Raw genomic sequence first — 12,352 nt, 5'->3', positions numbered from 1 at the left:
ATGATCGGCACTTTTATAAAATTCAAAAATGTTCTAAGTGGTATCAGCAATACAGTAGCTGTTGCTATGGAGAAGAAGGAAGCATCAACAATGCAACAGCCATTGCTATGGAGATCATCAAGAAAACTAGGTGGAAAATTATTTTAAAAATTAAAAGTTGCTCAGCCACTTTCAGCAAACTCTCTTAGGATCTATGAGAGACCAAGGGCACCACAACCACCCATGGAAGGTGTGAGTGGTTTTGGAGATGTAGAGAAAACTGAGGATTTAAATAAGATACCCCTTTAATTATATGTATGTGTATGTGAGTGTGTGTGGCCCCCCCCCCCCCCCCCTCCAAATATTATTTTCGTCAATCCGTACTCTCATGTATGTAATAAAGAATACATGCCACCAATTCAAATACATATTACACATTGCTCCCCTGTGTAATAAAATAATCTACATGTTTAATGATTTTTATTTGTTACATGCTTATCAACATTTAAGGTTTGTTAACTTTTGGTGATAGTATTACATAATAGATAATAACTACACCCTAGTCAATAGAGTCCTGTGTTTTATTTCTGTTGGCACTCACTCTCTTGCTCACTGGCAGATTTTAATTCAAACGTCATATCATCGGAGTCGTTAAATGTGGTTTCCCAGGGTGGATAGGTATGTGTGTTAATGTGTTATGACTTTTGATAGTTAGATACAACATATATAATGGCTTTATTTCATTACCAATTTTGTTTTTAAGATAGGAGCTTTCTGTGTTATTCTTATAAGTTATGCTAATTCCTAAATATGGTACTACTAGTGCCTACTAATACACCAAAATAATGTAATCCTGATTGTGATACATAGCGGCCGGGAGTCCATAGCCGACGGACGTGTGCGCGCGCGCGCTCCTCGTTTACCGTCAGTTATCTTGATCTATTTTGGTTTAACATCGTCTGTTGGTGTCAAATATTAATTCTTCCATCTTAGATCAACCTGATTTCCAGGGTTTTTTGCCCCATTATGAACCTCTCTCTTTAAAGTCAGTGCAGGTCGTCAACACGGAAATGTTTAGATCGCCGACCAAGAAATCTGGTTCCAGTTCTAGTGCAACTCAGGATCTACCCATGTTGGAGATAACCAAGCTGGAAATAATGAAGCCAGATGCTCTTAAACTCGATGATTTAATTAAAAAGGTTGAACTGCTTTGCAATAAAGTTGATGTTCTTCAAAACGAAAACGCTCAACTTAAGTGTCTGCTTATCGAATCCCGCTCTGAAACGGCTGTGATTAAACAAGAACTCATCTCAATAAAAGAAAGTTTGTTTGTAATAAATAAAAGTGAGATATATTATAGTCAGGCTTTAATGAAGTCTTCGAGCGACAAAAAAACTGAACGTTAGTAGCACAGAGCGTCTCGGGTAACGGGCGTCCGTCCAGTGACCTACTTCCGACGCAGCAAGAAAAAAGTGATGTCACCAAAAACAACCACACCAACCAACATGCTGACTCTGACGGCTTCACCGTTGTGCAAAATGCACGAAAATCCAAAATGAATGCGAATACTGAATCCAAGCGTGAGCCGGAGAGAAAGTAAACACCGATGCAAGTGGGAATAAGGAATATTCCCACCCTTAAAACGGTCGCCAAGCCAGTTCCGAGAAGAACAAAAGCACTGTTTGTTACTCGTTTTGATCCTTCTGTTCATGCAAACGAGATAGTTGACTATATAACTAATGAACTCAATCTTTCACATGTTAAGGTAGTTAAACTTAGAACCAAATTTGATTCTTACGCTTCGTTTCACGTAGTACTTGAAGATTTTAATAGAATAAATAACATAGTATTCTGGCCGAGTGGGTGCTTAATCAGTCCCTTCTACGGTAAACTCCACCCGGAACAAATTGCTACCAGTGACTCTACTTCGAATAATTCCATCAGCACTGATAAGACAGTCATCCCCATGAAGCCCTTATCAGCTGGTGTCACTGCAACGAACCTGTCTCCGGTGCCAGGAGGAGCACCGTAATTTGTTTTCGTGTATCCTATTTCAAAGGAATTGGAAATTTTTTATGAAAACGTCCGTGGTCTAAGAACTAAATCAAAAAAATTCTATGAAAACATTATTATCTCTAATTATGATTTTATCTGTCTAACTGAAACCTGGTTCAACGATCTTAACATTAATTCCCACTACTTCACAGATCAATACTCAATCTACAGAAATGATAGAGACGCCTTGCTGACTTCTAAAGATCGTGGTGGCGGTGTTTTGATAGCAGTCAATAAGTTTAAATTCACTTCTATTCAGCCTATTTTTAACCTGGACTACCCCGGAATTGAATCTGTTTGGTTAAAAGTTAAAATGACTCATAATAAATCCTTTGTAATTGGCAATATATATTTACCACCCCAAACATCTCCAAATATTTATTCATCTTATTTTGAGACTTTAGAAGATAAACTGGCTGATTATCAAGATGAGTTAGTGCTACTTGGTGATTTTAACATCCCAGGTGTTGATTGGACCAATAATCTAACTACCAACATCGTGCTCACGCACATCAAGACTAAAGCACAATATCTTATAAACTGTATATCTAGTCTTGGTCTATCTCAGTATAATACAATCCTATCATCCAAAAACCTCTTAGATCTTTGTTTTACAAACATCTTGCAATGTTCAGTATCCCATGCGGATGAAGCACTCGTCACTGAAGATCTATCATCCTGCCTTAATTATAAAAATAATATCTGACAGCATTCCTTATGTGGTCAGTTCTACTAGAGTCTCTAGGTCCTATATTAATGGTGACTATCTTGGTCTTTACAATGCTGTTAAAAATTATGATTGGTCAAATTTCTATGAATCTACTGATGTTAACTATCTTGTTGATCGATTAACTACTTGTTTATGTCACAAAATTAATGAATTAATCCTCGTTTTCATTAGCAAACATTCTAAATACCCTGTTTGGTTTTCAAAAGACTTAATTCAAGCTTTCAAATCCAAGAAACATTTTCACAAACTTTACAGAAGAAACAAAAATATGTACTATTATACTAAATTTTCATTCTTTCGAAAACAAACCAAATATCTTATCAAGCGTGATAAAATAAATTGGACCAGATCCACTAACAATAATATCAAGAACAACCCTAAGAAGTTTTGGCGCTATGTCAAATTAATAAAAAACGGTTAACATGAACAGCATTCGTTAAAAGTTAATGATGTCGTATCTAGTGATCCAGCGGTGTTGACTAATGTATTTGCTGAATACTTTTCAAGTGTTTATGTGTCCTCTAATGTCAATTACCAAGTTCCCACCTTAAATTCATTCCTTGATACAATATCTGTTCCCTCTGTTTCTGACAGCCTTGTGCTTTGGGGCATAAGGGCTCTAAAACCCTCAATGTCTACAGGACCCGACGGGATTCCTAATTTTATTCTGAAAGGCTGTTCAAATTGATTAGTACCCCTATTAAAACATTTATTTAATACTAGTTTAAGAACCCAAGTTTTTCCAAATAAATGGAAAATTGCAAAAGTCATTCCAATTCATAAAAACGGAAGCAAATTAAATGTGGTTAACTATAGACCAATATCACTATTAAATGGTCTCTCTAAAATTTTTGAAAAAATAGTTTTTAAAATCACTAATTTCCAACTAAAATATCGTTTATCTAGTAATCAACATGGCTTTAGATCAGGAATGACCACAGCCACCAATCTAATTACTTTCCTCAATCCTATTTTTAATGAAGTTATTAGCAGGGGTCAGGTAGATGCCTGCTATTTTGATCTTGCTAAAGCTTTCGATACTGTAAACCATTCATTACTATTAGGCAAGTTACATAATTTCGGTCTTAGTGACAATTATGTTAATTGGTTTTCTAGCTAACTTAAAAATCGAACTTTTTTTGTATCTATCAACAACTCCAATTCTTCAAATTTTATAGCTAGCTCTGGAGTTCCTCAAGGTGGTACCTTGTCTCCTTTACTTTTTAAAATATTTATTGATGATATTACTCAAATTCTGAATCATTCTTCTGGCACTCTATTCGCAGATGATCTAAAAATAAGTAGAAAAATTTTCTCTTTTAATGACTGTTTATTATTACAAACTGACATTAATGAAATTAATAACTGGTGTAAAGCAAATCTTGTGACCCTCAACAAAAGCAAAACAAAAATAATATCCTTTACTAGAAAATACCTTCCTATCAAATATGATTATAAATTAGGCAACACCTTAATTCATAAATCGTCTTCTCTCAAAGATTTAGGTATCATTCTAGATTCTAAATTGTTCTTTCACCAAGATGTAAAACATTTAATTTCTAGTTCCCGAAGAACATTAGCTTTAATTAAATATGTCACATGTTATGCTACAAAAACTGATTCTATCCTCTCACTTTATTTAGCATTAATTAGGTCAAAACTAGAATACTGCTCAGTAATTTGGAACATCAATATGTGCGATAATATGAAAATCGAAAATATACAGAATAAATTAATAAATATTATTAATCAAAAACATCTTCCTCTACCCAATCTGATATCTCTCTCAAGTCGAAGAGAATTACTTGACTCTATGTTCATTAAAAACTGTTATACTAACAAATTGAACTGTAAATATATACTTGACAACACCGGTTTAAGAGTACCTCCTTTTAACAGTCGTTTAACTTCCACTTTATGTACAGTTAATAGAAATAATGATCTTATCTTTAGGCTAATAACCAATTTTAATAAATTTGATAAAGACTTCAATTATTTTCCTTAGTTCTTAATGATCATGTGTGTTTTAGTTCTGTATTGTCTAAATTGTAACGTTTTAATTTTGTTTTATTGTCTTCGTTATGTGTGTTTTTTTTTATATGTATTATATTGTATTGTTTTGTGTTTTTCATTTTTTTTTTATTATTTTGAGTGTATTTTTGTCTAATTGTGTGCCAACCATTAAAGGCTTTGTCCTGTTAGTTGGCATGTTACAATTACAATTATAAATAAATAAATAATCCATTTTAATAAAATAAATTGGCAACATTAGTAATGTAAAAATGAATAAGTAAAGTAAAATTAATTTTTTTCTTTCCATTTTGTTTTGTCCATGCATGTTGGTACAATCTTTATGCTAAAGAATAACATTCATCGAAAGATTACATTTGTATGTGTTTTTTTATGTTAAAAAGCTAATTAATTTTATAAAATTAGTTACAACTGGGTGCTTTATGGTATATTGTCTTGCATTTCAGTGGTGTATGGCGATGCTTTTGATTGTTAGTTTAGTGGTGTGGTCCGTGATGATGGTGTGTTCCACTGCACCTCGGCAGGAAGGACTTCTGGCTGGACGTGGTGAAGGACCTGTGGCCCCAGCACTGGAGCTTCCCGCTGGAGAAGTGTGACTACCACCCCTGCTCCTTCACGGAGGTGTTCTGCGACCAGTGGGGTGCGGCGTACTACTGCCACCTGTGGGCCCGCATGGTTGCTGCCGATGCCTACAGCTCCTTCAGGGAGGCGGACGCGGCCGGTCCTGCGGAGGTCGCTGCTGTCGGCAAGAGGTGAGGTAGCGTGGGGCGGGTAGTGCCAGTTTCAAGGGGGGTGAGTTTTTTTTTTATGCTTGGGTGTACTCTGACAGGACTATATTACAAGTATATTGTTAATAAAATTCAGGAGGCAACCTTACAAGTAATGCAATACGCACAGATCACGTTTACAGTCTTTAGATTTTTTTTTTAATTGTAGTGTTTAACGTTGTACGTTATGCTTTTTGGGTATATCTGATAACATAGCACACAGAAACAAGGACAGCACTTACAGCATATATCATGCATTGTATAGTGAGAATGAATGCCTTTAAATTGCACACTGTAAACTGAAGATGAGACATGCTATAGTAAAACTTCATTAACAGGCTTTAAGAGGCCAAAATTAGTAAATTTTCTTCATGAAGTTATTTATACTGAAGTAAATTGTATGACTATCATTTTGTGGAATTTTTTTAATTGTTGGCTAACCTGTTACGGCCAGTTGCTTCAGGATTTCAAGGTTAGAATCAGATAAACTCAATATTCATAACACATGGAGCTTTAGCTGAAATTGAAGATGCTTTAAAAGTGTCACTTCCAGAATCCCCACTTTCAAAGAGCGACGAGAAAATTGTACTAATGGAAACCAGGAAAGAATTTGATTTGAAACCTATCCATCTAGCTGCATGCATGTTAGAGCCCTCTTCACAATGCCATATACTTAAACCTGATGAACAGTTGAGTGCTGTTGAGTATATATGCAAAATTTCAACCGATATGGAACACATTGAAGAAAGTATAGTTTTAACAGAGTTAGCTCAGTACCGAAGTAGAGAAGGTATGTGGGCCAAAGAATTTCTTTGGATGGCGCTTGAAAAAGGTAAAATTGAACCCTGTACTTGGTGGAAAGGTCTGTGTGGTCATACACAGCTGTCAAAAGTTGCAAACAGAATCTTAGGTTTGCCAGTAACCTCTGCTGCTACAGAGAGGTCTTTCAGTACACATGGTAGTATACATAAAAAACTAAGAAACCACTTGACCACTGAAAGAGCAGGTAAAATATCATTCATTGCCCACAACTGGAAATTGTGTCACCACATCCTGGAGGACATTGAAAAATTGGAAAGGAAAGATTGTATTACTGTCATTGTGGAAGACGAATGTGAAAAAGTACAGCAGAAGAAAAAACTACCACAGTGTGTTTTAAAAGAAGACAGTGCATCTTGTTCTAACAATGAAACAGAAGAGGAAGAAAAAAGTGATTTCAGTTATGAGGACAATGATGATTCCATTGGTTTCAAAGAGCCAATATGACTTCATATGTAAATAAGGACATATTTGTTTCCAATTCAGTTAAAACTAACAAGTATGATTTCTTATTATGCATGCAACTAATTGTTGATCAATATTTTTTCTTTAGTGTTCTATTTATTACAACTTATTTGTCTTTATTTCCAATCAGTTGATAAATTGTAATAATATATTGTTAATATTTTAAATCTATGTAGTCAAATATTTTAACTGTGATTGACCAGGTAATTGTTTTTTCAGAAGGAATCATTTCTGTTAAATCTGCAGTTAAGTATTATTCTTTACCTTAATTTGTCTTCCACTACATTAGCTTTTTGTAACGTTGAAAGCAGCTGATTAAATAATTTTCAGATTTAAAAACTAATTAGGCCTACTTGCAATGAATTTGTGAACTATATTTGTAAAAAGAATAATTCCACCTAAATGTTGAAATTAATTTAGAACAGCACCCACAGTAAATTCTACATCACTAACGAAAGATATTTTAATGTCCTCTTAATACTGCAACTATGAATATTGTATTTTACAATATAAAAATTTCATAGAGTAGAGACAGTCACATGTCTAAATCTCTGAAATGGTTATTTATAAACCAACATCAAAGTTTCCTATGTTTTTCTGTTTTTGGAAAGTTTCCATGAAAATTTTCCAGGAAAATTTCCGATTGATAAAATTTTGGACATTTACCCATCCCTAGCCATAAGCATCACAATTTGATTTAAAACCGGCGCGCGTATATGCCGATATATCTAGATACTAGCTTTTACCCGTGGCTTCACTCGCATTATGTCCTTAAATAAGTATCAAAGATCATTGCAAAGAAAATAAAATAGTAATTTTTTTTATTGCGTGACTGGAATCATCAGTATTTAAAAATTCTAACATACAATTTAGCTCAAAAAACTGAAAACATGCTTTATTGAAATATGTTTCACTATTACAAAAAATCATTTTAAATCCTAACATTTTTAAAAGTTCAAAGTATGGACATAGAATTAATAAATTTATTAATATTTTGCCCCAATTGTGTGATCCAAAGCCTCGTTCCATTACATAGTCCAGGAGCATCTAGATTTTGTATAAGTGTAACTTGCATTTGAAGTTTATGTGAGGGTACACCCGAAAGTTCAAGTGAATTTAAAAACTCCGAAGGATATGAAATGCTTTGTTCTGTATCCATGATTGTATCTATTGACAAATACTCCTTCATTTCCCCTTGCACCTCTTTTAAAATATAAGTGTAGATTTTATTAACGATATACATTTTTTGGCACCAATATTGCTCTTGCGTACAACCACTGATCACTATTCAAATTTTGCTGCAAGTCCGCGAAATTTTGAGTAATTAGATCCACATCATTTTCACTAAATTACGAAATTCTCTTGAAAGTAAAATATAACCTTCAGCATCAATGTCCAAACAACAATCACCGAAGAAAATAAACAGACTCTTAACCTCAAAAATTAAAAAAGTTTAAGTATTGCTTGGCGGTGACAAAAAAATAAAATTGAATAGTGAATTGACCGCCGGTATTACATTATTAAATTGGCGAATTATTTAATTTACTTATTGAAACGCCAGATGGTGTTAAATTTCATTCAAATTACTCAAACTCTCAGTCGGACGATCATACATACCAATATCAATTTTTTTGCCCTTCAGAATTTTATTATTATTTTTTATTTTAAAAAAAAAGTGTCCCATTTCCTTAACTATACCCTTGAAAATATGCTCAAAAAATTTCATGATGATTGGTTGAGTAGTTTCTGCATGAAAGCGTAACAAACAAATAAACTCACATTCACATTTATAATAATAATAATAATAATAATAATAATAATAATAATAATAATAAGTAAGGATAAGGAAATAGAACGCTCAACACTCGATGGCCAAAGACGAAAAATACTCGCTAACGCGTGAGACAATAGAAAGAGAGCATAAACGATTTCGTCTCTCACTCACACTCACTAGTCATGATGGAGAGGCCCGAGAATAGCAGAAGACCCTTCGTTTGTGTTTAGTTCACACGTACGCTCGCCCGCACACTAGCCCCACTTTTACAATTACGCTTTAATACTTTCTCTCCAATATTTCTCGCTCATGTTTACAAATACGAAGATGGACCTGGGAACCTTTTTTATGTATTTTTTAATTCTCCACAACTTTTGTTTGAAACATGTTTCGCTTAAACGCCTAGATTCTGAGAAAAACTGAGTCAAACCAATTTTTAACCCTTTTCTCCAAAATCTTTGCATCCAATTTCAAAACAATTAGCACCATTAGATTCAGCATCCTCAAATTACCCTTATATCAAGTTTTCAGGTCTGCTGGTAAAAAGTGCTTGCTTTGCCTCTTGTTGACTGGCCTATAAACACAAAATAAATAATTATAGTTTATATTAAATGTTATTTAAATTACATTACCAATATGGTTATACTTGTTATTCTATTAAGTGGTTCCTACTTCAGTACTATTAATTTTTCATTTAACATCAAATTTTAGGTTAGGTTAGCTATAATAGGCACTTCATAACCAATCTTTCAAATGCATTGAAAGTATTTGTAATGTAGTTAACCTAGCCTAACCAACTGGCTTCACTATTTTAAAATATTGTTAATGTAGCCAACCTATTCCAACTGATTATTATGATATCACACTAATTGTAATATTTAAATGGTTGGAAATTGTGTCAGGGAGTAAAATTGCAACTTATAACTTTTTTTCATAAAAGAGGCTTTCCTCCAGAATTACCAATAGGTAATTAATTTCAATAGGGTGAGTTCTACTCATTAAAAACATATTATAGGTGCGGTTGAAGTCCTTTGCTATTGTTTTCTTCCGAGAAAAGAGGTTTTATCATGTAATTATTGATTTATTTTGGTATGCACATTAGTGTTGGGCCGATTCCTAAAATATACCGATTCCGATTCCATTTTCGATTCTTAAATTAAAGGGTCGATTCTTCGAATCCGATTCCGATTCCTTAATTTTTAGCTGACAATGTTCAACAGAGTAATATACTCAGAAAAAAAAGGTTGTTTATGATTTAAAAATATAATTGCATAATTATATATAATATATATATATATTATTGATATAATTGTGTTACATTTTCTTTGCAGAAATTAACATTATATACAGCTTATATAATGTTTAAAAGTATGTTCATTACCATCAAGTTATGCTACCTTGAATTTCTAGCACAATTTGGCCTTATAACCTTGCATATAGTTAGACGAAACATGTGTTCAAACACTGCCAAAATCAAAGATGTCTTATGACGTATTTTGTAAATAATGTTATAACTTAACCAACTTTTGATACCTTACATTATCAACTCAATTAATTAATTGTAAAAAAAGAGGTTTGTACGTTTAGGTTAAGAATTTTATTTTCAAGCGCAAGTAAATAATGATCCAAATAAAATAACAATATAACCTCGTTGATACATATTTCAAGGGACCTGGGCGAAAAAAAATAAAAAGGGGGAAATGTAAAAATAAAACTTTATTAGTAGAACCTCGATGATACGTTCCCGTTTCATACATTTTCCCGTGTCATACGCCGATTAATTTTGGTCCCGCCGAAAGTACTATATTTACAATTATTATTATTATTATTACTTATTAACCTGCAATTGGGCTTTCACCCGGTGGCAAGAACTCCCACTCACTCCCCTCTCCCCCCCCCCTCCATCAGCTTTCTCCTCAGCTCCCTCCCATCCCTGACCTCCACCATTTCCTCCCCCAGCCCATTCCACTCCCTCCCCGTCCTCACCAGGAAGGTGTTCCGCCCTCTCTCTGTCCGCCTCCACACCCTCTGGAGCTTACATCTGTGGTCTCTTCGTCCTCTGTACTCCCCTCTATGTACTTTGCTTCCCAATTGCCCCCATCCCCCTTCCCCCTTCAGCACCTTGAACATCCTGACCAACCTTTCCACTCTTCTTCTCCTCTGTAACGTTTCCCACCCCAACTCCTTAATCATTTCCGTTGGGCTATGCAGTTTCCCATCCTGCCCCTCCCTCCTTCTCCACATTCCCATCACCCACCTAGTCGCTCTGCGCTGCACCCCTTCCAGCTCCTTCACCTCAGTCACCAGGTAGGGGTCCCAGACCGCCGCCGCATACTCCAAAATTGGCCTGACCAATGTGGAGTATGCCTTCTCCTTTGTCCTCCTCCCAGCTCCCTGCAGGGTCCTACCAAGCAACCCCAGCGCCTGCCTTCCCCTCCTGACCACCCCCTCTATGTGCTCCGCCCATCCTAGGTCATTTTTCAGTTGCCTCTCTTATCTCCTGCCCCTTCCAGTAATATACATTTCGTGTGACTTTCCTCCTCTTTGTAAATCTGACAACTTTTGTCTTACCAACATTCAAGGACATTCCATTTTTCTCCGTCCATTGCTCCAACCTTATCAAGTCCTCTGCTAAACATCCCCCTTCCCCCACAACCTCATACACTACACAGTCATCTGCAAATAGCCTCCATCTGGCTTTCATGCCCTCCCCCAGATCGTTTATCATAATTGTGAACAACAGAGGCCCCAGCACACTCCCCTGTGGCACCCCCGACGTCACTTCCCCCTCCTCGGAGCTTTCCTCACCCACTCTCACTCTTTGTCTTCTATTCCTCAGGAAATCACCCACCCAGTTTACTTTCCCGGAACATACACTTATAATATAATTAATTTCCCGTTTCATACGTTTTTATGAAGCGGAAAAGTCCTAAAATTCACAATTTTTTTTTTGTTATATTCATCCTGGTAAACGTTTTAATGTTTTTATTTTGAAAAACGTTCATTGTTTACCTTTGCAAACGTAAGAAAATAACTTTATTGCACCATAGATATGAATAGTACCAGAAAGACTGTGCACTTCGCTAGTAGCATCTTTGGCAAGCACCAAGCGAGACTAGTGGCGCAAACTAGCAATGATTATGAAAATGGAGCACGCGCTTTACCAAGGCACGGATCTCATATTTTGTGCATTCATTAATCTTTGAACTGAATATACTCGTTTGTTATTGTTTTCTTACGATCGGATTGTTTTGTATTTTACGTTTCTCAAGTTAAAATTTTATTGTAAATTGTTCTGTTGCATAAAGTTGTTTGTAAAATGAAATAAACAAGCAAAAATTCCTGATTTTCTTTTTACAATAGACTAATTTTTTTATTTCTAATTTAGGCTTGGTGACTTTTCCCCCCCTCCAAGAAAGGACTTCATAACATTTTGTAAGGCCACTGTTTCTCATGTCAGCTTTACTTGATAATGGACTGTATTTTACATTTCTGGTGGTTTTATATATGTATATATAATGATGAATTCATATCTTTCATTAATATAATGCAATTATTTACACATTATGTATTTAAGTTTAATCTGATACTGTGCTGGTATGCTAGATTGAAAAAAAAAAATTATTATTGCCATTCCCTTTTCATACACTTTCCCGCATCATACACCATTTTTGTGCCCTCCGTTGAAAAGTGTATGAGAGGGGTTCTACTGTATCTCATTATGATGGAAAT

General features: G+C 35.0%; 1 protein-coding gene across 1 annotated transcript in view; it reads left to right on the top strand.

Annotated features, from left to right (window-relative positions):
- The window catches only part of LOC134541904 (oligopeptidase A), an 86,271-nt gene that overhangs the window by 68,265 nt on the left and 5,654 nt on the right, over positions 1-12,352 (top strand). The window contains exon 13 of the mRNA XM_063385647.1: positions 5,320-5,547. Coding sequence (XP_063241717.1) covers positions 5,320-5,547 — 228 coding nt within the window. The remainder of the gene's footprint in view (positions 1-5,319; positions 5,548-12,352) is intronic.

This window comes from Bacillus rossius, chromosome 1, assembly GCF_032445375.1.
Source record: "Bacillus rossius redtenbacheri isolate Brsri chromosome 1, Brsri_v3, whole genome shotgun sequence".
NCBI lineage: Eukaryota > Metazoa > Arthropoda > Insecta > Phasmatodea > Bacillidae > Bacillus > Bacillus rossius.
This window is presented reverse-complemented; position numbering and strand designations above follow the sequence as displayed.